This window comes from Tachyglossus aculeatus, chromosome X5, assembly GCF_015852505.1.
Source record: "Tachyglossus aculeatus isolate mTacAcu1 chromosome X5, mTacAcu1.pri, whole genome shotgun sequence".
NCBI lineage: Eukaryota > Metazoa > Chordata > Mammalia > Monotremata > Tachyglossidae > Tachyglossus > Tachyglossus aculeatus.
The window spans coordinates 457,667-484,566 of NC_052097.1; the positions used below are offsets into that span (position 1 = coordinate 457,667).

At 54.7% G+C, this 26,900-nt stretch overlaps 2 protein-coding genes across 4 annotated transcripts; one reads left to right on the forward strand and one right to left on the reverse strand.

Annotated features, from left to right (window-relative positions):
- Positions 1-130: 130 nt before the first annotated feature.
- Positions 131-15,939, reverse strand: GUF1 (GTP binding elongation factor GUF1). Of its 2 annotated transcripts, none has more exons than XM_038769131.1 (17): positions 15,833-15,939; positions 11,193-11,304; positions 10,684-10,832; positions 10,367-10,447; positions 9,287-9,364; positions 8,777-8,860; positions 8,120-8,184; positions 7,680-7,883; positions 7,192-7,331; positions 5,592-5,715; positions 5,144-5,276; positions 4,477-4,620; positions 3,343-3,476; positions 2,315-2,416; positions 1,854-1,973; positions 1,164-1,200; positions 131-856 (listed from the first exon to the last, which is right to left on the reverse strand). In XM_038769131.1, the coding sequence occupies exons 1-17, from the start codon at positions 15,926-15,928 to the stop codon at positions 719-721; spliced, it is 1,941 nt and encodes a 646-aa protein (XP_038625059.1). In that variant the 5' UTR covers positions 15,929-15,939; the 3' UTR covers positions 131-718. The 2 variants fall into 2 exon arrangements, with proteins under 2 accessions (XP_038625059.1, XP_038625060.1); XM_038769132.1 differs by lacking the exon at positions 15,833-15,939 and adding an exon at positions 12,033-12,051 and having other exon boundaries at positions 719-856.
- A 4,014-nt stretch (positions 15,940-19,953) lies between these two features.
- On the forward strand, positions 19,954-26,645 carry YIPF7 (Yip1 domain family member 7). 2 transcript variants are annotated; one of them, XM_038769291.1, is made up of 6 exons: positions 19,954-20,008; positions 21,054-21,155; positions 21,624-21,745; positions 24,362-24,507; positions 25,107-25,288; positions 26,187-26,645. In XM_038769291.1, exons 2-6 carry the CDS (start codon positions 21,055-21,057, stop codon positions 26,347-26,349), a joined length of 714 nt encoding a protein of 237 aa, XP_038625219.1. In that variant the 5' UTR covers positions 19,954-20,008; position 21,054; the 3' UTR covers positions 26,350-26,645. The 2 variants fall into 2 exon arrangements, with proteins under 2 accessions (XP_038625219.1, XP_038625218.1); XM_038769290.1 differs by lacking the exon at positions 19,954-20,008 and adding an exon at positions 20,203-20,244.
- The last annotated feature ends 255 nt before the right edge of the window (positions 26,646-26,900 follow it).

Sequence of the window (26,900 nt, forward strand, 5' to 3'; positions counted from 1 at the left end):
GTCCCCCAACCCCCTATTTTCCTCCATGCCCTCTTCTTCTGCACTGCTCACTGGGCCTGAGGTGGGTTCACTGAGGGGTCAGACAACTGTTTAGACCAACACCTTCGGGGTGCCTGGCGGGAGGCAAAGGTGAATGCCCACAAATCCTTTATTGCAAAGATCGCCCCTGGCAACAGACTGAGCCCCCCTCACCCCTGCTGCCGCCTCTTCCTTCCCTGGGAGAGACGGGCCCGGGCTCTGGACACGGCGGCTTGCACGGATAGATGGGCAAGTTAGGAATGGAGCAGCAGGCAGAGAGCTGAGAAACACAATTGGTGCCCCATCCAGACTGGGCCGGAGGGAGTGGCAGCATCCAGTGCCCGCAGTTTGAATTTGGGCGCAGAAACGGTGCCTCCAGTCAGTCCTAGCAGAGCAGGGAGGGGCAGGCAAACTTGCCCTCACATCCACTGGCCGGCCCCAAAAGCGGGGAGTGACCGGAGTGGCTGGGACTCAAATGGGGTAGCCCAGTCTTCTCGGGAGAGGGGATTTTAGAGTGGAGCCCATGGCGGGCGATACCTAAGCCAGCCCTCCGTCCAAGCCACCCACCTTGCAGCAGCGGCAGGCTGATGCAAGGGGGCATGCTCCAGTCACTGAGAAACACGCATTGTGGGCGGCAGCGCCACTGCCTCGGCCTCCTTCCCGGAGGAGCCGTGTGGTTCGGCAGCACTGGTTCATCCCTTCACTTGTCAGGTTGTCTCTTCAGGACCTTGATGAATGCGTCTTTGGGCACTTCTATGTTCCCCACCTTCCGCATCTTCTTCTTTCCTTCGGCTTGTCTCTTCAGGAGTTTCATCTTCCGGGTGATGTCACCACCATACTGGGAAGGGCCCCACGGAGCTGTTAGTGCATGATCTAGGGGTTCAGGACGGGCCCTTTCCCTGCCCTTACTGCCTCAGGTAGGCACTGGTTAGGGAAGGGGGCTGGCCAGTCAGCTCCCAAACCCATTAGCTCCAACCACCGACCACCAGGGTGAAGACCCGGGTCTGGCCAGTCTGGCCCCTCGAAAACTTGGGGGCTCCCGGTGGTGCAGGGATGGGCAGGGATGAGGTGACCCCACTCGAGCCAGGAAGTCAGACCGCCCCCAGGGACCCCAAAGCCATGGGGATGGGAAGTGATCTACGTACGCATTTGGCCAAGACGTTCTTTCTGTAAGCCTTGACCCTGCAGAAAGAGACAACATATCCGATATGTTGCGTGAGAGGAGGAAGGGTGTGAGGAACACAACCTCCTTCCCATCAAATACACCTGCTGTGGGGGTGGGGAAAGGGACTCTGCCTGCTATGGAGGCTGGGAGTTCTTCCTTCTTCCCTCTTTTCCTTCTCCCTCCTTCCTCCCTCCCTGGAGGAAGTCACAGACTGGGAGACTGGTGCCCGAGGGAAACTTTGGGCAGTCTAACCCCACTGATCAGGAAGGGGAAGCAGCAACACGGCCTCGTGGATGGAGCACAGGCATGGGAGTCAGAAGGACCTGGGTTCTAGTCCTGGCTCCGCGCAACTGCTGTGTGATTTTGGGCAAGTCAATTCTCTGCCTCAGTTCCCTCATCTGCAAAATGGGGGTTAAGATTGAGCCCCACGTGTGCATGGACTGTGTCCAACCTGATTACCTTGATTTATCCCAGCACTTAGTACAGTGCCTGGCACATAGTAAGTGCGTAACAAATACCAGAAAAAAAAGGGGCTCCCCCTCCCTGCAGCCTGTCATTTGGGCTTCTTGAGGCCGGCCCCACAGCTCCAGAAGGCATGACTGGCGTGGGTGGAGGCGGAGCCCGGCACAGGTTCACAGAGGAGCCGAAAAGTGGGGCAATCCAGACTCACGTCTCTCGCGCGATGATCTTGCTCCCGACAGCGGCCTGGATGGCTATCTCGAACAGCTGCCTGGGCACCGAATCCTTCAGGCGCTCACACACGACCCTGCCCACAGTGGCGGCTTTATCTCTGTGTTGAAACCGTGGGTCAGGTTTCAGTTAAGCCTCTCGGACAAAAACCTCACCAGTGTTTTTCAGGTTCCTGGCAGCTCCAAGATGGTGGACTGTGCTTTTCCTGGCTGAGGCTGACTGGGTCTGCTGCTGCCGGGATGTGGAACGGGGCTAATCCTTCCTGGGCCGCCAGAGAAGCAGAGGCACGTGCCTCCCACCATCCTCAAATTTGGGCCCACCCATCACCAGACTGTCAGGCCGCTTTCCTCACCCCCACCCCACCCCAGGGGGAGGTCCCGTGACGGAGCCAAAACGAGATCTGGCCTCTTGAGGCCACCTGGGAGGCCGCCGGTCACTCACTTGTGCACGATGCAGCCAAGCTCCTCCACGGGGTTCCCATTCAGCAGGATCTCCATCTTTACCAGCTCCGCTGGCTGGTAGCCGGCATCTTCGTAATCAAAGCTAGCGAGAGAGAGAGTGACCCAGGTCAGCCCTGCCCAGGTTCAGGGCCGCTCCGGCCTCCGTCTGTTCTTTGCTGAGATCCCGGTCCTGGGACCACAGGCGGCCTGGACGGCTCAGCTGCCACAGGGATCCAAGCTGGCCAGGGAACCGGGTGCCTGCTCCTGCCGGGCCCAGAGTGGTGCTGCTGGTCTGCCAGGCCCGGCCCACCCAGCTCTCCTGCGCTGCTCCCTGGGATTTTCCCTCTAGAGCTTAGGGAAGGGACGTAGTGGGGGGGTGCCCACGTCCCTCCTGTCACCTCCAGCTCCCACAGTGGCACTGCTGGGAGACTGGCCAGGAGAGCGGGGATGGAGCTGGCCCAGAGCGAGCAAGCGCTGGCAGATGATGGAAGGCGAGACGGTACTGTCGTCTCCAGGCTCTCCCGTCTTCCGAGTGTGGCCACTGATGACCTGAGGGAGGGTCACTCACTGTCCGATGCCATTGCCAGCCCTTCAGAGCAAGGATCTAGCACGACCCACGGAGCTCCCAGTGCTCCTGGCGCAAGGGCAGTGGACAAGCCCGTCTCCCTTTTCCCTCGATGGACCACCCCACGCAGAAGAGCTGTTTCCCAACAGCTTTTGAGAGCATGCAGGAGTGGTGTCCTACCAGGTCTGGGAATCAGAACTTAAGGGGTCCATCCTGCCTTCCTGGAACTCTGCACTGGCCATAGTTGGCCTTGGGACTGGCCCGTGGGGGCCTGGTATGAGAGATGGCATCAAACTGCCATTTTCCCCTTTCCTAAAGAGAGAAGAGCTGGAGGGGATAAGTGGGCAGCGGAAAGGCCCACACTGGAACACCAGGAAGACTTCCTCCTGCCCCAGCTAGTCTCTCTCCCTGGACATCGGAGTTGCTGTCTATTAAGGAAAGTCCCTTGGCCCTCCCGGATGTACCTGGCATATCCAGAAGAGAGGGACTTCAGCGCATCATAGAAATCCACCACCACCTCGTTCAGTGGGAAGAGGAACTTGAGTAACACCCTGTGCTGGTCAATGTACACCATGTTCTTCTGAACTCCCCGGTGAGCCTGCAACAGGCAAGGATCATCACGTGAGCCTGCCATGCCCAGAGCCGAGTGCATGCCAACAGCCTCTCCCGGGGAGAACCCTCTTCACTTGGGCAATAGCCGATGACGGTCCTACTGAGCACTGAGTTCTAGCCTATGATCTCTGGGAGTCTGGTGGCTGAAACATGGAAAACTTGGAAAATTAGGTTTTACATCTCCCTGCCTTAAAAAAAATCCAACTTAATCCAACTTATTACAGGTACAAATTTACATTGCTATCTGACCAGTTAACTCTAATTTTTGTGTCTTCTCACACTGCGGTTTTTGAAAATAGGTGTTTATATTTTGTGGGCTCTTGGGGATGCCTGAACATGCTTTCTTTCCTATGTGAAAACCAGAGTTGGCTTCGCACTCGCCCCCCTAATGTGGTTTCAAGGGGCCGATTGAGCGCGCTCCCTGGGGTGTGGTATGACCACGGTTGCCTGTCCCTTTCAGCTGGGCTCCCCTGGCTGCTTAGGATGGTGCTGTGCACATAGATGATGCTCCAGCATTTGCTGAATCCAGGTGATGAAGCCTAGGCACAGACAGAGGCAATCGTGGACTGGCCAGGTTGTAATGTAGCCTCGGGGACCCTGAGAGATCCCAGAGTCGGCCCTGCCCACTGACAGCGCCAGCCCCCGTGGTGAGGGAACCAGGGCACACCTGGCATGTGTGATCCAGGATGACTGATGGCTGTGTCCATCACCGGAAAAACATGGGGAGCTTCTGTTCGCTGTTTTAAAGATGGGCTGAAATTGTACCTGCCAGGGCTTGGAAGGTTCCCCCCTTGGCCTTGTCTGGCATCCTGAGCTTTTGGTCTCGCGTCCAATTCCCGTGGCCCCTTCCTTGAACCCTCACATCCCTAGTTCTCCCTGCACAATCGTGTCTGGGTCTGGTCTGGCCCAGCCCCGTCCCGAGCCGGGACGGTGCTGGGAAAGGAGAAAAACTGCCTGTGTTGAAGCCGTGGACCGCACCCACGCACCAGGCACAGGGCTGTGATTTTTCCAGTGTACTCGTCAGGGGTGATGATGGTGCCCAGGACAGTGGGCTCCAGGTATTCTGCTACTTTGGACCTGTCAGGAAACTGGGCAGGGCTGACGATTGTGATCTCCTTTTCTCCATACTCCTGCAAAGGAGAAAACATCAGCACGGTTCAGTCTGCTCTTCTGAACGGAAGGAAGGAAGAAAGGAAGGGAGGGAGGGAGACGGATGGCCACTGGCTATCAGGAGTTTCCAGGCTAGGGTGGGAGGGGAGGGGATGGGGCGGAAGCTAAGGAGATGGGTGAAGGCAGGTCTGCCTGTCGTCTGCCACGTGTTCATGCCAGAGGATCCCAGGGGTGCCCCTTGGATGCCAAGGCTACCTTCTGCAGCATCAAATCAAATGAAATCTGGTTGGGCCCTGCAGGGTGGCGGTGGTGGCTGATGACTTTGGTTTGACAGGCAAGGAGATGCCGAAGAGGTTTAATTAGCTGATTAGAAAGGAACTGTCTTGACCATTGCTGTGGGCCTCCAAATCTGATGTTAGGGTACCACCCCCCCACCCAGCCTATCGGTCACACTGGCCCGGCCATGCTGAGCTGACCGGGAAGGGGACTCAGGCTTTAGCTCTCCCTGCCCCTCTCCACCACCCCCGTTTGGAGAAGCACCACCTTGATCATTTTTGCAGAGGAGAGAACGGCCTTGTAGGGCACCGTGGGGGTGGTGAGGATCACAGATGCGTTGTACTCCTGCTCCAAGCGCTGGTTAAAAACTTCCATGTGCAGGAGGCCGAGGAACCCCAACCTGAGAAGGCATGTGGGAGTTGGCATTCCCCCGGCACCACCATGGGGCCCTGGGCTGCTGTCCCTGATCTGGAGTGCTGAGTCTGGCCCTGCTCTCCATTCAATGCCCAGGCATCGCCACAGAATGGATGCCCGCTCCGGGCTTCCCAGCCCTCCACCCCTACCCCCAGTCCTAAGTACAGTTTCCCTCACGGCGCTAGCGCCGATCCCAACTCAGCCTCCTGGGGCCACACCTGGTACCTGTGCCTTCATCCTCCTCGCCATCCCCCCAAGACCCCCAATCAGAGATACTACTAGGGCCGGCCCCTTCCCTCACCGCCAGCCGGCCCCCAGCGCTGGGCTGCTCTCCCTGTGGACCGTCACACTAGAGTCATTCAGGGTCAGCTTCTCCACCGCACTCTGCAGGCTGCTGTACTCAGACTGGTCCAGGGGGTACATCCCTGCCGGATGGAACAACAGCCTCGCAATGGTTGGGGCAGTGGTGGTGGCGGCCCCCCCACCCCCCACCAGGGCTGCCCGCTGAAGGCTTTCCTCTATGTCTGCCAGGGAGAGGGAGCCTTTCAATTGCAGAATGTTTAGGAAAAGCGAACTCTGACCATCTTTTGAGCCCCTACTGCAGTCAACAACAGCTGTGCTTTCAGAGGAAAAATATGGCTTTCTGTAGAAATCCTGCCAGTTATTATTTTTACTATTAATATCATTTATAAATATTTATAAAGAACAATAGTATTTGCTATGCACTTATTACATGCTAAGTGCTGGCACAGGTGCAAGAAAATCAGATTGGACAAAGTCCCTGTCCCACACAGAGATCACAGTCTAAAAGAGAGGGAGAACAGGCATTTAATCATTTTGTAGATGGGGGAACTGAGGCATAACCGATTAAGTGACTTGCCCAAAGTCACGCAGCAGACAAACGCACATAGCCCTTTCCAATAGACCATGCTGCTTCTTGTATATTTTGAAAAACAGAACTCTAGAATTCAGTCCTCACGTAGCTTATGAAACTCCTGGAAAGCTTTTGGATACAAGTTGAAAGGATGTGTGTTCCTTCTCAGCCCAAATATACTTGTTAACACTAAATTTGAAATGGCTGGATTAGCATGTTAAGGCATAATGAAGTCTGAAACTTTACATTCTTTCTGACATCATTATTATGGGCAGGGAATGCGCCCACCTATTCTGTTGTACTCTCCCAAGCACTTAGCACAGTGTTCTGCACACAGTAAGCATTCAGTAAATATCACTGACCCATTATGTATGGTCAAAGGCAGAGCACCTTTCCATGAATCTTAGAAACAGAAGAATAAGTCAATGAATGAATGATACTTCTTGAGCACCGACTTGTGGAGGGGGCATAGTACTAAGTGCTTGGGAGAGAACAGTGGAGCTAGCGTAGACATGACTTCTGCCCTAAAGTTGTTTACTGTCTAGCAGGACTGGGTATAGTCTCTGTATGTTCTTTAGCCAATGGGAGCCAAAGTCAGAATGCTACAAAGCACTAGCTTGAAGGGATATTTCTGTTGTATATCCAAACCTCCAGGGGTTTCCCATTCCTCTCTGGGTCAAACGGACCCTCATTCAGCTCTCGCCTCACTCCTCTCCCAGGTCACTCACTCACTCCTTTCTTTTCCGGCCAACCTACTTCTTGGGCCCCCTTCTTGTCTCCCTCACCACTGACCTCTTACTCCTGCCCGGCCTCCTGCCCGGGCAGCGTGACCGTGACAAGCGGCAAATGCTGTGCTCGGGACTGCTGGCCCCCCACCCCTGCCCGCCTGGCCCGTGGAGCACCAAGCCTAGCAAACCTGGAGGAATGTCGAGGCTCCCTCATGGACTGCAGGCTGGGGCAGTGGGCAGTGAGCGAGGTCTGGCGGTGGCCCGGAGGCAGACCTGCCGTGGGCCGGGCAACTCCTCACCTGCGAACACCATGGGCTTCATAGATTTGAAACCCGGCAGGGGCTCCACCGGATGCTTCGGGAAATACAGTGTGTCTCCCACCTGCGCTTCGCTGATGGCTTTCATTCCAGCAATCAGGTAGCCCACCTGGCCTGCATAGCTAGAGGAAGCAAGCATTGGGAGAACAGGGAAGGTGCTACGGGGGTCGTGCCCCCCCAGCTTCCCCCCAAACATTCTCCTTTGGGGACCGCACTGAGCACCCAGTGGGGGCAGGGGAGACTCCCCAGATGGGCGGAGCAGATCCTTGAGCAGGCCTTCGCCACAGGAAGCCCATGGCGGGTGTCCCGTCCGTTTCCCACCGATCGGCGTGGAGCCTCTGGTCCTTCGCCCGCCTCGGACCACAATGGGATGGCTCTGGCTCCCCGGGGTCGGCTGATCCCCTGCCCCGACCGGCCCTCCGTCAGCCCTCCACCAAGCACACCACCAGTTGGCCCGCCGGCACACTCACAGCTTCTGAGTCGGCTGCCCATCTGGGGTCAGGACTCCGACTTCGTTCACTTCGTAGGTCTTCTGGGAGTGAGCGGATACGACCTTGTCCCCCCTGCAGACCTCCCCGCCGAACAGCGCCACGTTGGCTATCACCCCCCGGTACTGGTCAAAGGTGGAGTCGAACACCAGGGCCTTCAGGGGGTTTTGGCGATCCACCACTGGCCTAGATCGAGAGGTGCATGCTCACTGCCGACCCTCCCTGCTTGCCTTCCCGTTTCTGCCCCAGCCCTGGGCAGCAGGCTGATGGACAGCAGCCCCAGCCCATTCTGGGTATGGACGTTGAACGGCAGCCACCCTCTTGGCCACTGTGACCCGCCCCGGGGCCTCTCCCGCCACCCATTCCTTGCCAAGATCTTTGGTAGTTTACTGCCTCGGGCCCTTCTGTGTCCGCTTACTCACGGAGGGATCCTTTCGATGATTCCCTGGAGCACCTGTTCCACGTTGGTTCCCAGTTTGGCGGAAATCTAAAGATGAGAAACAGGCCGCCTGCCATGCCCTGAAGGGGACTGTCCTTAGCCGCGACCCTGTGTGCGCTCTTCCCTGGGGGGCCGCCTGTATCACCCCTCCCCACTGCCTGGCACATGCCGCCAGCCTCGGCCAGAGCTGCTGCAAACCCCTCAGTGGGTCAGAGGCCTCGCTCCCTGGCTCCCCATCAGCCCCCACAGCCAGACACGTTAGGCCCAAAGCCCCGGGGGCCGCTAACGCGCCTCCCGTCTGGCCAGTGGGAGCCTCTGAGCCTTCAGGGGCCGCACTGAGGGCACAGTGGAGATGCAGCTGGGGGCCAATCCGACCTCTATGGGCACCCGCTTGGGCTGCATATCCACCAACACTCTCCCCACTGGGGCACAACAGGGAGTGTGGATGATGGAGACTGAAGAGGAGAAAGAGAGTGAGAGCAGGAGTAGCTCATGCAGGAGTCCCAAAGCCTTGGTTCTGAAAACTCAAGCTCCCCGACACCTGCTAGGCTCAAGACCTCGCCCGATCCTCAGCCCGACCCTCCCGGGGGGCCGAGTGGAATCACCAAAACCTGCCCCAGCGAGAGGACCGGTTAGTTACCCGAATACAGTCCTGGCCAGGAATGTCGAACATCTTCTCCACCTGGTTTGCCACCCTCTCGGGGTCCGCATTCTTCAAGTCGATCTGCGAAACAGCGGGACGCATTTCTGCCTTATGGAAAACTCCAGTTCCATCCTTCCATGAGTGTTTGTCAAATCAAGACCCTGACCTCCCCCTCCCGCCTCATCTCCAAACTCTTAAGGGAGCGGAAAAGAGCCTAGAGATCCCACTGGGCTAAGCCAAGTTCTTGAGTGCCCCACCCTCCCAGCACCCTCTCAAGGTCTGCCTGTGGCACACTGGAGAGGGTGGTGAGAAAAGCCACCCCGAGCCGCTGGGGCTCTGAGCCGCCGGCCGGGCGGACCCAAATCCCCTCCCCTCCCCTGGGGAGATGTCCTGTCTGACATCATCGCCGCGGGCACCCTCGCTGCCAAGCCGGGGATAGCAGGACCGGCGCTTACTGGGCGACTTTCGGAGAGCACCGAAAGTAGGGACAGACGAGGCTTGCGTTACCTTGTTTATTATCGGGATTATCGACAGTTGTGCTTCAAAGGCAAGAAAAAAGTTGGCTACTGTTTGCGCTTGGATGCCCTGAAAAGCAAAGTCAGAGAAATCTCATAAAGCTCTTTGACCCGTGGCAAAGCGAACAGGTCCTTAAGTGTCTCTGGAGTTTGTCATTCCCCCAGAGCCACAGCTTTAATATACCTAAACAGCAGCAGCCTTGGATATCACCCTGAATAACAATAATGATAATGGCCCGTATTAAGCAGTTACTGTGTGCTAGGTACAGGGGTAGATACAAGTTTATGAGCTCAACACAGCCATACGGGGCTCATGATCTATGAAGAAATTGAGGCCCACAGAGGAATGTGACTCACCCAGGGTCTCACAGTGGGTAGGTAGCCAAACCGGACTAGAAAACAGGTTTCCTGGCTCCCGGTTCCGTGTTCTTTCCACCAGGCCACACTGTGATCAGCTAGGGGAACGACCCTACACCTGGGCCGTCATCCCCTGCCACGCAAAGCCCATTGAGAAGTCATGTACTCCACCTCTCGAAAGTCTGGGAGTACCCCAGTTTCCAGGTGGCTGCTTCCCCTCCAGGACAAGACTCCTCTCAGCAAGAAGGTCATCCTGATGGGTTTGGGGAGCACGGCCCCCGACTTTTACTCAAACTTGCCTCACCGCTCTCCAGCCCACCTGCCCTAAACGCAGGCCTCAGCACTGAGGATGCTGTTCTTGCAGGGGCAGAGGGGGTGACATTGGGGCAACTCCTATCAGATGGGACTGCCTACTGTGGAGGGTAGGGGTGGGCAGCCCCCAGGTGGTTCACACTCCCAGAGCTCCCAAGTTCCCTTTGCCGGAAAGCACCGCTCCTCCCCCACAACTAATCTCGGGCGCATCAGGCTCCTGGCTGGGCTCGGGGAGGGGGCATCCGACATTGCAAATCCCAAGAGCTGGAGGGGGAGAGGAGCAGGGGTGGTGAGGCTAGCACTGGGGACAAGCCCGAGTGAGGCAGGTGGTCCTGTCCATCCTTAAGTGAACAGAACCAGAAGCACTGCTCCAAATTACCCACGACACAAGCTCAGCCCAGACCTCATTGGCGTCCACGACGAGTAAGACCCCTTGGCAGGCTGAAAGCGATCTGGATACTTCGTAGCTAAAGTCCACGTGACCCTGTGGAAGCACAGAGATGGAGTGAGCCTCGTTTCCGCTAGGACACTGCCGCACTGTCTCCTCGGCTGCCGCAGCTCCACTCATCCCGACTCGGCTAACGCTAGTGAAAGATGACACAGCGAGCCGCTGGAGGATGTGAAGAAGCCAGGCCCGACGCCCATGGGGCTTGGGGTGAGAGTTCATCCAGTAACAAATGAGAAATAAGCTCCCACTGCCTTTCTGAGTTGTATACTCACAGGGGTGTCGATGAGATTTAGAAGATACTCAACCCCTCCGAAATGGTAGAAGAGGGACGCGGTCTGGGCTTTGACGGTGATCCCCCTCTCCCGCTCCACCTGTAGTTTATCCAGGACCTGCTTGTTCCTTCCGGTATTGGCAATCGTCCCTGCAGAAGGATGGACAAGGGAGTCGAGCCCATGGCTCTCCTGGCCCGGGTCAAAGCCTCGCAGAAAATAGTCCTGGAGGATGAGAGGTAGACAATGAGAAAAAAAAAAAAAAAATCAACGCCGCGGCCTGCCACCCAGGTTTCAAACTGATGGATGGGAAAATAAACCGACAGAGAAAAGTTGTCCATTTAATCCAACGATTGTCCTGGTGACCAGATGTGCGCTGACCTGCCATAACTCAGCGTTCAGAAACTGCGGCACCCTGAAGTATGAGAAGGCTCGGTCCTGGGCCAGCAGTGATCCAGTGCAAGCTTGTATTCTACCTGGGGGGCCCTGTGCTGTTCTAAAAGTAGGCCCACCTGTTAGTTCCAGCAGCCTGTCTGCTAGGGTACTTTTGCCATGGTCCACGTGAGCTATGATGCTGAAGTTCCGGATGTTTTCCACTGGGAATCTGGACATGTCCAGCTTTTCCTGGAGAAATGGAGGAGAATGGAGGCATCAAGGGCGGGCCTGGAACTCACTCCGAGTTAGTGGTATTTATTGAGTACTTACTGCGTGCAGAGCACTGTACTAAGTGCTTGGAATAGCACAATACAACAATAAATTCACATTCCCAGACCACAACGAGCTCACAGTCTACTGCTCACACCCGCCCTTCATATCCACCAGACCACCATTGTCCCCACCTTCAAAACCTCCTAAAATCACATCTCCTCCAAGTGAGGTCTTCCCTGATAAAGCCCTCATTTCCCCTATCTGCCCTCCTCTCTATGTTCACAGAATATTGGCTATGCACCCCTTAGGCACTTTGATTCTCCTCCTAGCCCTATGCACATCATTATCATCATCATCATCAATCGTATTTATGCCTCATTACTTCCTCATTATTTCCGCTATGTGTAACTTATTTTATTGTCTGTCTCCTCTTGTGGACAGGGATCACGTCTACGAGATTAATCAATCGTACTTCTTGAGCTCCATGCAGAGCGCTGTACCTGGACATTTGATATTCACCCCACCCTCAACCCCAGAGCACTCAAGTGCATATCTTTAAATTATATATTATAAATTATTTATTCATAGGGCAGCAGCGTGGCCTAGTGGCAGGTCACAGCCATGTACCTGCTGTGTGATCTTGGGCAGGTCACTTAACTTCTCTATGTCTCAGTTCCCTCATCTGCAAAATGGGGGTTCAATACCTGTCCTTTCTCTTCCTTCCTCAGTCATTTGTTCATTCAATAGAGAAGCAGCGTGGCTCAGTGGAAAGAGCGTGGGCTTGGGAGTCAGAGGTCATGGGTTATAATTCTGGCTCTGCCACTTGTCAGCTGTGTGACTTTGGGCAAGTCACTTAACTTCTCTGTGCCTCAGTTACCTCATCTGTAAAATGGGGATTAAGACTGTGAGCCTCACGTGGGACAACCTGATCACCCTGTATCCCCCCCCCAGCGCTTATAACACTGCTTTGCACATAGTAAGCGCTTAACAAATACCATCATCATTATTATTATTCAATCACATTTACTAGGCGCTTACTGTGTGCAGAAAACTGTGCTACGCGCTTGGGAAAGTACAACACAACAATAAACAGTGACAATCCCTGCCCACCAGCTCACAGTCTAGAGCGGGGCGACACACATCAATACAAATAGACATCAATACAAGTAAGTAAAATTACAGACAAATACTTAAGTGCTGCGGGGCTGTTTGTGTCGTGGGGGAGAGAAAAGGGAGCAAGTCAGGGCGATGCAGAAGGGAATGGAGAAGAGGAAAAGTGGGGCTCAGTCTAGGAAGGCTTCTTGGAGGAGATGTACCTTCAATAAGGCTTTGAAGTAGGGGGGAGTAATTGTCTGTCGGATTTGAGGAGGGAGGGCGTTCCAGGCCAGAGGTAGGAATAATAATCATAATAATGGCATTTGTTAAGTGCTTACTATGTGCAGAGCACTGTTCTAAGTGCTGGGGGGGATACAAGGTGATCAAGTTGCCCCACGTGAGACTCACAATCAATCCCCATTTTACAGATGAGGTAACTGAGGCTCAGAGAAGTTAAGTGACTTGCCAAAGGTCACACAGCCGTCATGTGGTGGAGTCGGAATTCGAACCCATGACCTCTGACTCCAAAGCCCGTGCTCTTTTCACTGAGCCCAGTAGGAAGTGGGCCAGGGGCCGGCGGCGAGACAGGCGAGATGGGGGCACAGTGAGAAGGCTGGCACTAGAGGAGCGAAGTGTGCGGGCTGGGTTGGAGTAGAAGAGAAGCGAGGTGAGGTAGGACGGGCAAGGTGATGGATTGCTTTACAGCCAGTGGTGAGGAGTTTTTGTTTGATACGGAGGTGTGTGGGAAATGATTATCTCGTATCTACCCCCGTGCTTAGTACAGTGCTTGGCATATAGTAAGCGCTTACCAAATACCATAGTAATTACTCTCATTATCATTAATATTTGCCTCCCCCTCTAGACTGCAAGTTCGTTATGGGCAGGGAAAGTGTCTGCTAATTCTGTTTTATTCTCCCAAGGGCTTAGTACAGTGCCCTGCACGTGGTAAGCGCTAAACACCATTCATTCAATTGTATTTATTGAGCGCGTACTGTGTGCAGAGCACTGTACTAAGCGCTTGGGAAGTCCAAGTCGGCAACATATAGAGACAGTTCCTACCACTGCTTGATTTAGTCATTCATTCAATCGTATTTATTGAGCGCTTACTGTGTGCAGAGCACTGTACTAAGTGCTTGGGAAGTCCAAGTTGGCAACATATAGAGACGGTCCCTACCCAACAGCGGGCTCACAGTCTAGAAGAGGGAGACAGACAACAAAACAAAACATATTATCAAAATGAAATAAATAGAATAAATAAGTACAAATAGAGTAACAAAACATATTATCAAAATAAAATAGAATAAATATGTACAAGTAAAATATATATGTATATGTTTGTACGTATTTATTACTCTATTTTATTTGTACACATTTATTCTATTTATTTTATTTTGTTAATATGTTTTGTTTTGTTCTCCATCTCCCCATTCTAGACTGTGAGCCCACTGCTGGGTAGGGACCGTCTCTATATGTTGCCAACTTGGACTTCCCAAGCGCTTAGTACAGTGCCCTGCACACAGTAAGCGCCCAATAAATACGATTGAATGAATAGAGTAATAAATATGTACAAACATATATAGAGAAGCAGCGTGGTTCAGTGGAAAGAGCACAGGCTTTGAAGTCAGAGGTCGTGGGTTCAAATCCCAGCTCTGCCAACTGTCAGCTGTGTGACTTTGGGCAAGTCACTTAACTTCTCTGGGCCTCAGTTACCTCATCTGTAAAATGGGAATTAAGACTGTGAGCCCCCCGTGGGACAACCTGATCACCTTGTAACCTCCCCAGCGCTTAGAACAGTGCTTTGCACATAGTAAGTGCTTAATAAATGCCATTATTACTATTATATATATATGTGCATATATATCTATATATATGTGCATATATATCTATATATATACACACAGGTACTGTGGGGAGGGGAAGGAGGTAAGGCGGGGGAGATGGGGAGGGGGAGAGGAAGGAGGGGGCTCAGTGTGGGAAGGCCTCCTGGAGGAGGTGAGCTCTCAGTAGGGCTTCGAAAGGAGGAAGAGGGCTAGCTTGGCGGGTGTGCGGAGGGAGACTACAATATAACAGAGTAGGCAGTCACATTCTCAGCCCACAGCGAACAACTTGGCTGTAATCAATCAATCAATCAATCAATCGTATTTATTGAGCGCTTACTATGTACAGAGCACTGTACTAAGCGCTTGGGAAGTACAAATTGGCATCACATAGAGACAGTCCCTACCCAACAGTGGGCTCACAGTCTAAAAGGGGGAGACAGAGAACAGAACCAAACATACCAACAAAATAAATAGGATAGAAATGTACAAGTAAAATAAATAAATAAATAAATAAATAGAGTAATAAATATGTACAACCATATATACAGGTGCTGTGGGGAAGGGAAGGAGGTAAGACGGGGGGATGGAGAGGGGGACGAGGGGCAGAGGAAAGAAGGGGCTGAGTGTGGGAAGGCCTCCTGGAGGAGGTGAGCTCTCAGCAGGGCCTTGAAGGGAGGAAGAGAGCGAGCTTGGCGGATGGGCAGAGGGACTGGGGGCATTCCAGGCCCGGGGGATGACGTGGGCCGGGGGTCGACGGCGGGACAGGCGAGAACGAGGTACAGTGAGGAGATTAGTGGTGGAGGAGCGGAGGGTGCGGGCTGGGCAGTACTGTCCTCTCCCAAGCGCTTAGTCCAGCGCTCTGCTCAGAGTAATAATAATAATAATAATAATGATGGCATTTGTTGAGCACTTACTATGTGCAAAGCACTGTTCCAAGCGCTGGGGAGGATACAAAGTGATCAGGTTGTCCCACGGGGGGCTCACAGTCTTAATCCTCATTTTACAGATGAGGGAACTGAGGCCCAGAGAAGTGAAGTGACTTGCCCAAAGTCACCCAGCTGACAACTGGCGGGGCCGGGATCTGAACCCATGGCCTCTGACTCCAAAGCCCGGGCTCTTTCCAGGGGAAGCAGCGTGGCTCGGTGGAAAGAGCACGGGCTTTGGAGTCCGAGGTCATGGGTTCGAATCCTGGCTCCGCCACTTGTCAGCTGTGTGACTTTGGGCAAGTCACTTCGCTTCTCTGGGCCTCAGTTCCCTCATCTGTCAAATGGGGATGAAGACTGGGAGCCCCCTGTGGGACAACCTGATCACTTTGTATACCCCCAGCGCTTAGAACAGTGCCTTGCACATAGTAAGCGCTTAATAAATGCCATTATTATTATTATTACTTCCACTGAGCCAGGCTGCTCCCCTAAGAAGTAGACTGTGAGCCCGCCGTTGGGTAGGGACCGTCTCTCTATGTGGCCAGCTTGTCCTTCCTCCCCCAGCGCTTAGCCCGGTGCCGTGCACACAGTAAGCGCTCAATGAATACGAGGGAAGGAAGGAAGGCAGGAAGCGGTCACTAAGTAGCGGCGTTTCGGGTCTCTGACCTTGCCGCGGGCGGGGCGTTGGGAGCGGGGCCCGCCGCCGGAGTAGGCCCGAGCCCGGCCCCTCAGCGGCCCCGCGCACCGCCTCAGGACCAACATGGCCGCGCCGGCGAGATGAGCGGCCACGGGCGGGCGGGCGGCCCGCCGGCCCTCACCACTTCCGCCTGCGGGATGACAGTGCGCATGCGTCAGGACCCTCAGCGGCCCCGCGCAGCCCCTCAGGGCCCCCCTTCCTCCCTCCCTTACCACTTCCGGCTGCCAGAGCCACAGCGAGCGCGTGGGACGGGATGATAGTGCGCATGCGTCAGGACCCTCAGCGGCCCCCCTTCCTCCCTCCCTCCCTCCCTTACCACTTCCGGCTGCCAGAGCCACAGCGAGCGCGTGGGACGGGATGATAGTGCGCATGCGTCAGGACCCTCAGCGGCCCCGCGCAGCCCCTCAGGGCCCACGTGGCCGGGCCGTCGGGCGGCCCTCCCTCCTCCTTCCCCACTTCCGGCTGCCAGAACCACAGCGAGCGCGTGGGACGGGACGGGGGGGGAACCGCGGGATAGTGCGCATGCGTCAGGGCCCACATGGACGAGCGGGCGGGCGGCGCGAGGGCTTGGGGCCGCTTTCCTCCCGCCCTCCCTCCTTCCCTCACCACTTCCGGCTACCAGAGCCACAGCGAGCGCGTGGGACGGGACGGGGGACCGCGGGATAGTGCGCATGCGTCAGGACCCTCAGCAGCCCCTCAGGGCCCACATGGACTGGCCGTCGGGCTGATCGTCCAAGGGCGGGCGGCCCTCCCTTCTCCCCCCTCCCTTCCTCCCTCACCACTTCCGGCTGCCAGAGCCACAGCGAGCGCGTGGGACGGGATTGGGGGGGGGGTGGAACCGCGGGATAGTGCGCATGCGTCAGGACCCTCAGCGGCCCCGCGCAGCCCCTCAGGGCCCACATGGCCGGGCCGTCGGGCTGATCGTCGCCAGGCGGGCGGCCCTCCCTCCCCCCTCACCACTTCCGGCTGCCAGAGCCACAGCGAGCGCGTGGGACGGGATCGGGGGCGGGGGGGACCGCGGGATGATAGTGCGCATGCGTCAGGACCCTCAGCAGCCCCTCAGGGCCCACGTGGACGGGCCGTCGGGCGGCCCTCCCTCCTCCTTCCCCCTTCCCCGCTGCCAGAACCACAGCGAGCGCGTGGGACGGGACGGGGGGGAACCGCGGGATAGTGCGCATGCGTCAGGACCCTCAGCGGCCCCCGCGCAGCCCCTCAGGGCCCACATGGACGGGCCGTCGGGCGGCCCCCCCCGCCCCCTTCACCACTTCCGGCTGCCAGAGCCACATAGAGCGCGTGGGACGGGTGGGGGGGGGGGACCGCAGGACAGTGCGCATGCGTCAGGACCCTCAGCGGCCCCGCGCAGCCCCTCAGGGCCCACGTAGCCACGCCGTCGGGCGGATCGTCCACAGGCGGGCGGCCCTCCCCCCTCACCACTTCCGGCTGCCAGAGCCACAGCGAGCGCGTGGGACGGGACGGGACGGGGGGGGGGGGGGGAACCGCGGGCTTGTGCGCATGCGTCAGGCCGGCCCCCACATTAAACAGGAGCTCGTTAAAGCACTCAATCAGTTCACCCCCTCTTACCTTACTTTCCTGCTCTCCTACTACAATCCATTCCACACACTTCACTCCTCTAATGCCAACCTTCTCACTGTACCTCAATCCGGTCTATCTCACCACCGAACTCTTGTCCGTGACCTGCCCCTGGCCTGGAACGGAGCAGCGTGGCTCAGTGGAAAGAGCCCGGGCTTTGGAGCCAGAGGTCATGGGTTCAAATCCCAGCTCTGCCAATTGTCAGCAGTGTGACTTTGGACAAGTCACTTCATTCATTCAATGATATTTATTGAGTGCTTACTCTGTGCAGAGTAAGCGCTTGTAAAGTACAATACAATAATAAAGACATTCCCTGCCCGCAACGGCTTTACATTCTTCGGGGTGGTGGGGTGGGGGGAGACAGACATCAGAACAAGTAAACAGGCATCAATATAAATAGAATTATAGATAGACACATAAGTGCTGTGGGGAGGGGAAAAGGGGAAAGAGCAAAACGAGTGAATCAAGGTGAGGCTTCACTTCTCTGGGCCTCAGTTACCTCATCTGTAAAATGGGGATTAGGACTGTGAGCCCCCCCGTGGGACAACATGATCACTCTGTAACCTCCCCAGTGCTTAGAACAGTGCTTTGCACATAGTAAGCGCTTAATGAATGCCATTATTATTACCCAACAGACAATCACTATCCCCACCTTTCAAACCCGTATTTAAAGTACATTTCCAAGAAGTGGAAATGCTGTGGGGCTACTAGCTCTGTTATATTGTACTCTCCCAAGCGCTTAGTACAGTGCTCTGCGTGCAGTAATCGCTCAATAAATATGGTTGATTGACAGTCCACCAGATGGCTCGACAGTCTTAGTGTGTCATATAAAAGTGGCCACCAGATGGCGCCAGAGGGGGCAGTCGCAGTGTGACATATAAAAGTGGCCACCAGATGGCGCCAGACTAGGCAGTCCCAGCATGCTATATGGTTGCACCCACCAGAGGGCGCCAGAGAAGCAGGCCCAACCTGCCATATAATTGAGCCCACCAGATGGCGATAGAGAGGCAGTCCTCGCCTGTCATTCATTCATTCATTCAATCGTATTTATTGAGCGCTTACTGTGTGCAGAGCACTGTACTAAGCGCTTGGAAAGTACAATACAGTAATAGAGGCAATCCCTATCCACAGCGGGCTTACAGTCTACAGGGGGGAGACAGGCAACGAAACAAACAGGTGTCAATATAAATAAATTGAATATCGATATATACATATATACATAAGTGTTGTGGGGCGGGGGGTGGGAAGAGCAAAGGGATAAGAGTCAAGGTGGTGCAGAAGGATGGGGGAGAGAAATCTCCACTGAAAATCCATCCTTTGGACAAAGCATTCCCAGATGAACTCCCTAACCCAGGGACACAGTCCTCTCTAGCAACTCATAATTACAATAATTGTGGTATTCGTTAAGCATTTACTACATGCCAGGCACTGTACTAAGCACTGTAAGCGCTATAAGCCTTTAAACGTCTCATTATTCTGTCTATGGATTGCTTCGAGCAATAAACATATACATTCTTCGAGGACCAAATAATACATGAAAATGTTCCCTGCAAATTTTCAAAATATTGAGCGGAATTTGGTGTTAAAGCTGACAACGATAGCAATCAATCGTATTTATTGAGTGCTTACTGTGTGCAGAGCACTGTACTAAGCGCTTGGGAAGTACAAGTTGGTAACATATAGAGACAGTCCCTACCCGATACTGTAGGTATTATTGCCGTTGTGCATTTTCAGTTTTGTGTGCCTTCCCTGGTGCAGACTGAGATATCCCTTTGCTTTTCTTTAGTCTTCTTGGCAAAGTACAAAGTGCAGTGCCGGGTGTCTATGATAAGTAGAACACTGTTCTAGGTTCTTACGGTGGTCAGAGCACTTTAATGGAAGCTTGAGGAACACTCTGAAGAAGAAGCAGTGTTGCCCAGTGGATAGAGCACGGGCTTGAGAGTCAGAAGGACCTGTGTTCTAATCCTGGCTCCACTCCTTGTCTGCTGTGTGATCTTGGGCAAATCACTTCACTTCTCTGGGCCTCAGTCCCCTCATCTGTAAAACGGGGATTGAGACCGTGGGCCTCACGTGGGACAGGGATTGTATCTAACCCAATTATTGCGTATCTACCCCAGCGTTTAGAACAGGGCCTGGCACATAGTAAGCACTTAAAAAAATACCATCATTATTATTCTCTGTGTCTGTTACCTCATCTGTAAAATGGGGAATAAAATTGTGAGTTCCAAGGACTGTATCCAACCTGATTATCTTGCATCTATTCCAGGGCTTAGAACAGTGCCCAGCACATAGTAAGTGCTTAACAAACACCACTGAAAAAAAACTCCCTGACTCTGAGGAGCCAACAGTCAAATGGGGGGGTTTATGGCCTAGCTGTGCTCACTGACCTTTACCCTTGGTGCTGGTAGCTTTTTTGGCAGTGTACATCTTCTCTGAGAACAAATTTAGAATGTTATAAATAGGCCAGGATCCTCTTCCAATCCCACTGGCTGTTGTTGGGGTTTCCGCGGCAGCAGATTCCCTACGCTGGAAAGGACAGTGGCAAGAACAGACAGGTCTGTGGCCACCCCGCCTAATAATTAGCAATAACTGTGGGTTTTGGTGAGCACTTACTAGGTGCCAAGCACTGTATTAAGCGCTGGGGCTGGTACAGTATAAGCAGGGCAGAAAGGTCCCTATCCCACATGGAATTCACAGTGAGATGGAGGGGGAGTGGATATTGGATTGCTGTTTTACAGATGAGGAAACCCAGGTCCAGAGGAGTTAAGTGACTTGCCCAGTCACACGGCAGGTGAGTGTTGGAGCCAGCAGAACCCAGGTCTCCTGACTCCCAGTCTGGGGCTCTCCCGGTTAGGTCACCCTGCTTATTACTCTATTTATTTATTTATTTATTTATTTTACTTGTACATTTCTATCCTATTTATTTTATTTTGTTGGTATGTTTGGTTCTGTTCTCTGTCTCCCCCTTTTAGACTGTGAGCCCACTGTTGGGTAGGGACTGTCTCTATGTGTTGCCAATTTGTACTTCCCAAGCGCTTAGTACAGTGCTCTGCACATAGTAAGTGCTCAATAAATACGATTGATTGATTGATTGATTCTTTGGAAAGCTTCTGTGAGCTCTGCCATCCGCTGTGGGGTTTTCCCTGGGCCACCGACCAGACGGGTTCCTGAAATGACTCTGACATAGACAAACTAGCCCTCGGCCTCTTAGGATGGCTGGCCGGGAGTGAGGACCCCCACACTCTAGTTTCCATATCCCATCCCTGGATCATCAACCATTCCAAGATCTATCGCTCCCCACGCATGGCGGCAGCTCTCAGCATATGGTGGCGGCTTCTCACACACGGTGACGGATCCTGGCACACAACAGCAGCAGCAGGTCCCTGCACACAGCAGCCGCGGCTCCTTATACACATGACAGCAGCTCCCTTGCACACAGCAGTGGCAGTTCCTTACACCCAGCGGTGTCTCCTTGCACACGGCGGTAGCTCCTCGTGCACGGCAACAGCTCCCCACACACGGCGACGGTACCCGCACGCGGCAGCCCCTTGGTGACTGTTAGTGAACTTCCGGATGAATGAGTGATATCTCGTGTTCCAGGATGTCTTACGAGGATCCACCGGGCACGGGCTTCTTCCAGTCCAACTACACGATCGAAGGGGCGGAGCCGTGGTGCGGTGGCGAGCTCTCTGGTGCCGAGAGGTGAGGGTGCCCGCGGCCTCGCAGAGGTCAAAGCCCCAGAGCCCCATACGCCCAGGGACAAGAGATTCCAGTCAGAACTTGTGTTTCCAACTTTCCCAGAGTGGCACTGGCCATCTGCCACTAAAGCTTAAGGACTGGACTTTCAGCTCCTTCAGGGCAGGGCTGGGGCTTCAACTATGTACTCCTGAGCACCAAGTATGGCGCTCCACCTCCAGCAGGATCCTGACCATGCTGACTTTGGTGACGTTTGGATTAAACCAACAGTGTGTACCAGCTGGGATTAGGGTTGGGGCTGGGGCAGTGACTTCGGCTGCTTGTAGGGTGGCCGCGGCTCCTTCTCCGACTGCCCGTCTGTGATATCTGGACAGGGAAGGTGCAGGTTTCCTGGGCTGCCATTAGCAGGTTCCCGTCCGTGCCCTCTGCCCCCAGTCCCGCCGAGGCTATAACTCTCTGGGTTTTCCTCCGCAGGTGCCCGGCGGGGGAGCAGCCCCAGACGCCACTGCCATCGGTGCCAGCCCACCTGGGCAGCCATGACGACTACCTGCTGTCCTATGAGGCTGGCTGGGATGAGGAGCCCCCTTTGCTGGAAGGTGCATTCGGGGCCAGGGGTGGGTTGGGGCGGGACTCATGCAGGGCTCTACCCAGGCAAGCATAGGCAGCACAGTTAGAGTGCTCCCCTCAAGCCTTCTCAGGAAGGGGCAAGGGAAGGCAGGTGGGCAGAGCCCATGGGGCAGCTCAAGGCCAACCTGCCCGGGACTGTGGGTGATTGGCGGGGTCCACCCCCATTGACAGTGTCTCTCTCTGGCACAGGGCATAATGAGATCTCCTGTTGGAGCTTCTTTAATTAAGAAACTCGCTGTGATGCAATTGGCCTCTGCTGATGTAGAAAACCAAGCCCAGAGATACAAATTCATGGTGGTAGAGTATGTCAACAGAAACCTAGTGAAATCAGGCTTTGGGCTCTCTTGAGCCCATGAGCTTGGGCAGAGCATGTCCCCGAGGGCTTGAGCCTGGCCCACGGTCACCTGAACACTCATCCGAGCTATGGCACATGGAAACTCGCCTCCCCACCCTGGAGCGACCAGCAGGCACGACGACCCTCAAGCTGGGAGGAGAGAAGATGCCTCTGATGGTGACCTGCCAGAGGGGGAACTCTGGGAGTTTTGCCATGTTCACCTCCTCCAGGAGGCCTTCCCAGACTGAGCCCCTTCCTTCCTCTCCCCCTCGTCCCCCTCTCCATCCCCCCCATCTTACCTCCTTCCCTTCCCCACAGCACCTGTATATATGTATATATGTTTGTACATATTTATTACTCTATTTATTTATTTTACTTGTACATATCTATTCTATTTATTTTATTTTGTTAGTATGTTTGGTTTTGTTCTCTGTCTCCCCCTTTTAGACTGTGAGCCCACTGTTGGGTAGGGACTGTCTCTATTTGTTGCCAACTTGTACTTCCCAAGCACTTAGTACAGTGCTCTGCACACAGTAAGCGCTCAATAAATACAATTGATTGATTGATTGATAGTAATATAATAAGGAAAATTGGTATTTACGCATCAGTTATTTCATGCAAAGCACTGTGGTAGGTGCAAGGCGATCAGGTCGGACACAGCCCCTGACCCACACGAGGCTCACAGTCTAAGTAGGAGAAAGAACAGGTATTGAATTCCCATTTTACAGATGAGGAAACTGAAGCTCAGAGAGTTCAAGTGATGTATCCAAAGTGTCCCGCAGCAGACAAGTGGTGGAACTGGGATGAGAAATCCCCTCCTCGGGCTCTTCCCCCGGGCCTCACTGCCTGATGGGGAATGGGCTTGAACTGCAGCTGCCTGGGCACTGGAAAGGAGTCCGCCCTCTCCTCCTCCTCCACTGGGCCTGGAATGGTGGGGTGTCTGGGCTGGATCCGCTCAGTGGCAAGAGCACGGGCTTTGGAGTCAGAGGTCATGGGTTCAAATCCCAGCTCCGCCAATTGTCAGCTGTGTGACTTTGGGCAAGTCACTTCTCTGGGCCTCAGTTACCTCATCTGTAAAGTGGGGATTAAGACTGTGAGCCCCCCGTGGGACAATCTGATGATGGTGTAACCTCCCCAGTGCTTAGAACAGTGCTTTGCACATAGTAAGCGCTTAGTAAATGCCATTGTTATTATTATTATTATCCTCAAAACCGCCCATTTGCACAGGACAACTAGGCAAAGTGCCTGGAGCCTGGTGCATGCCTGGAGCCTGGGGTCCCCTAGGGCTGGGCTGAGCACCTGCAGAGTACTGGGGCCCGCAGAGTCACAGCATCACCCCAGCTCCGGGCAGCAGATCCCAGGCGGCCAACCCTGGGGAACCTATCCCGTCTGGACTACTGCATCAGCCTTCTCTCTGATCTCCCATCCTCGTGTCTCTCTCCACTTCAATCCATACTTCATGCTGCTGCCCGGATTATCTTTGTCCAGAAACGCTCTGGGCATATTACTCCCCTCCTCAAAAATCTCCAGTGGCTACCAATCAATCTGCGCATCAGGCAGAAACTCCTCACCCTGGGCTTCAAGGCTGTCCATCACCTCGCCCCCTCCTACCTCACCTCCCTTCTCTCCTTCTCCAGCCCAGCCCGCACCTTCCGCTCCTCCGCCGCTAATCTCCTCACCGTACCTCGTTCTCGCCTGTCCCGCCATCGACCCCCGGCCCACGTCATCCCCCGGGCCTGGAATGCCCTCCCTCTGCCCATCCGCCAAGCTACCTCTCTTCCTCCCTTCAAGGCCCTGCTGAGAGCTCACCTCCTCCAGGAGGCCTTCCCAGACTGAGCCCCTTCCTTCCTCTCCCCCTCGTCCCCCTCTCCATCCCCCCCATCTTACCTCCTTCCCTTCCCCACAGCACCTGTATATATGTATATATGTTTGTACATATTTTTTTACTCTATTTATTTATTTATTCATTTTATTTGTACATATCTATTCTATTTATTTTATTTTGTTAGTATGTTTGGTTTTGTTCTCTGTCTCACCCTTTTAGACTGTGAGCCCACTGTTGGGTAGGGACTGTCTCTATATGTTGCCAATTTGTACTTCCCAAGCGCTTAGTACAGTGCTCTGCCCATAGTAAGCGCTCAATAAATACGATTGATTGATTGATTGATTGGCCCTGGGCGGCCGGTGGGGCAGTGGGGGCTGCTGCGCGGCTGACTCTGCCCCTCTGGGTGCTTCTCCTCCCCTCCCACAGAGCTGGGGATCAACTTCCACCACGTCTGGCAGAAGACGTTGACCGTGCTCAACCCGCTCAGGCCGGCGGACCCGGGTATCATGGCCGAAACTGACCTCGCGGGCCCTGCCCTCTTCTGCCTGGCCCTGGGGGCCACCCTGCTGCTGGTAAGACACGGCCACGACTGGGATGCGGGGGCCCGGGCCCCATCGCCCTCATCCCCCGCACCCTGGTTCCATCCCCCACACAGCTCGGATCCAGGGACCCCAGCCCCATTGCAGCCACAACTGGGACCCAGGGACCCCGGTCCCTTCACCCCCACCGCTGGGACCCGGGACGGGAGGAGGGAAGGGAAGAGTCCAGCAGCAGCTGGTTACTAAGGTGACCCTCCAGCCAGGTTAGGGTGGGACAGCCCTGGACTTGGAGGGTCCATTCCGCCTCCTGCTCTTGAGTTCCTCCAAACATGTTTGTGTCTCGTAGATCCGAGGGGGAGGAGTGTGGGCATGAGAGGAGATCCTGTGTTCCTTGGGGTTTGGTGGGATTGTGATCCTCTGGTTCCTCCTGGTCCTCCCATGTGTTTGTCCCCCATGTCCCAATACAGCCCCTTCATTCCCTCGGTTCTCCCAAGTCTCCTATCCCTCCGTTGTTTCCCCAGCTCCCAAGACTTCCATCCCCCCTGCTTTTTCCCCATTCCCAATTCCCTGGCCTCCCTTCATCCTGTGACTCTTCTGGCTCCCCCACTCCCACCTTCCTTCATGTGTTTCAGGCAGGGAAAGTTCACTTTGGCTCTGTGTACGGCCTCAGCGTGTTGGGCTGCGTGGGCATCCACACTCTCCTGAACCTGATGAGCTCAGCTTGTGTCTCCTTTGGATGTGTAGCCAGCGTGCTGGGCTATGGCCTGTTGCCCATGGTCCTGCTGGCCAGCGCTGCTGCCCTCTTCTCTCTCCAGTAAGTGCTGGGCCCCCAGGGCGGGGTTCACCAGCCTCCCCTGGGGGCTAGAGATGGGGTGTAGAAAGGGGCCCTCGAGCCTTGGGCAAAGCTATGTCCCAGCCTTAATTCTGAGACGTGAAGAGTTCAGGAACCCTGACTCCCGGCTGGGTTTGCAGGGGCCTGGCCAAACCCTTGCCCCTGGAGCTGCCCAGAACCCCTCCCTGTGGTTGGGGGGCCGACATGGGAGGTGGAGAAGGGACCGCAGTCTTGGGAATATTCCCAGAGGAAGCACATCCGTTGGATGCTCTTTCATCGGGAGACCTGAGGTATTGCAGCACTGCAGTACCCCGGCCACTCCAGGAATGGGGATGCCAGGTAGGGTTGGGGAGGGAGCCGGGGATGGCCCCAGAGCAGGAAACTCAATCCCAATCCAGCCTGGCTGACAGGAAGCTATTCCCTTGGGGGCAGATGTGACCTCTGGGGACCAGGTTGCAGCAGGACCAGGCAACCTTCTCCAACTCTCTGCCCAGCCTCAGCTCAGGCTCCTTCTCCATTCCTCCCCTTCCCCCACTGGCTTCCTCCCCTTCCCCGACTGTCTCCCTCCTTTCTCCCCTGATGTAAATTGTTCTGGAGCTGCCTATCTCTTCCACCTAGTTTAAAAGCTTTTTGAAGGCAGGGATCACTTTTTTTAACCTTTATCATACTCTTATAATTATGTGCAGTGCCGTGCACCTAGTAGCCACTCAGCCAGCATCGTTGCTTGATCCAGGGTTACTTGGTGGATTTGAAGCGGGAGTGGGGATTTTGGAAGACAGCCAGAGCAGGGTGCACATGATTCTCACTTCCCGCCAACTGGGACCCCATGAAGTCCTCTTCCTCCTGCAGCTGGTTGACCGGAGGCCTCCTTTATTGCTAGGGGCACCGCAGGCACGGTCTTCGCGCTGGCGGTCATCAGCTGGTGCAGCCTGTCTACTTCCAAGATCTTCATCTCGGTGCTGGCCATGGATGGGCAGCAGCTGCTGGTCGCCTACCCCTGTGCACTCCTGTTTGGGATTTTCGCCCTCCTGACTGTCTTCTGAGCCGGGCCGGCTGGAGTGAGGAATGGGTCTCACGTGCCAAGACTTGATAGAAGCCAACAGTAGGTGACAAACAGAAGCCTCACAAGGCCGTAGTTTTGGAGAGCTGCAGCACTGTAAGATTGTCAAAGCCGTCATGGAATCTGCTAAACTGTAAGCTTCTTAAGGGCAGGCATCATGTCTGCTAATGTATTGTACTCTCACAAGCATTTTGTACACGGGAGATGTTCGGTAAACGTTGTAAATTAATTCATTCCTGAAGAGTTCATTGGTGGTAATGAGGACAGTAGAAATTATTTAAACCCAGTTAGAACAGTTTCCTGTTTTTCTGCAAAATCATAGAACACTAAGGGCCCTCCAAAGGGTCATTATGTCCTTGTGGAAATCACTGGGGTTATTTAAGGTTAAATGGGGCTTTTTCCCTCTGTCATTTGAACACTGCCCCTTCCTTACCTCAGCTATTTTAGGGAACACAGAGAGGGCCACCTGAGGGCACAAATGGAGTCAAGGACAGTTCTTGGGGTCAGAGAGTTTAAGGTCAAACTGGGCATTTT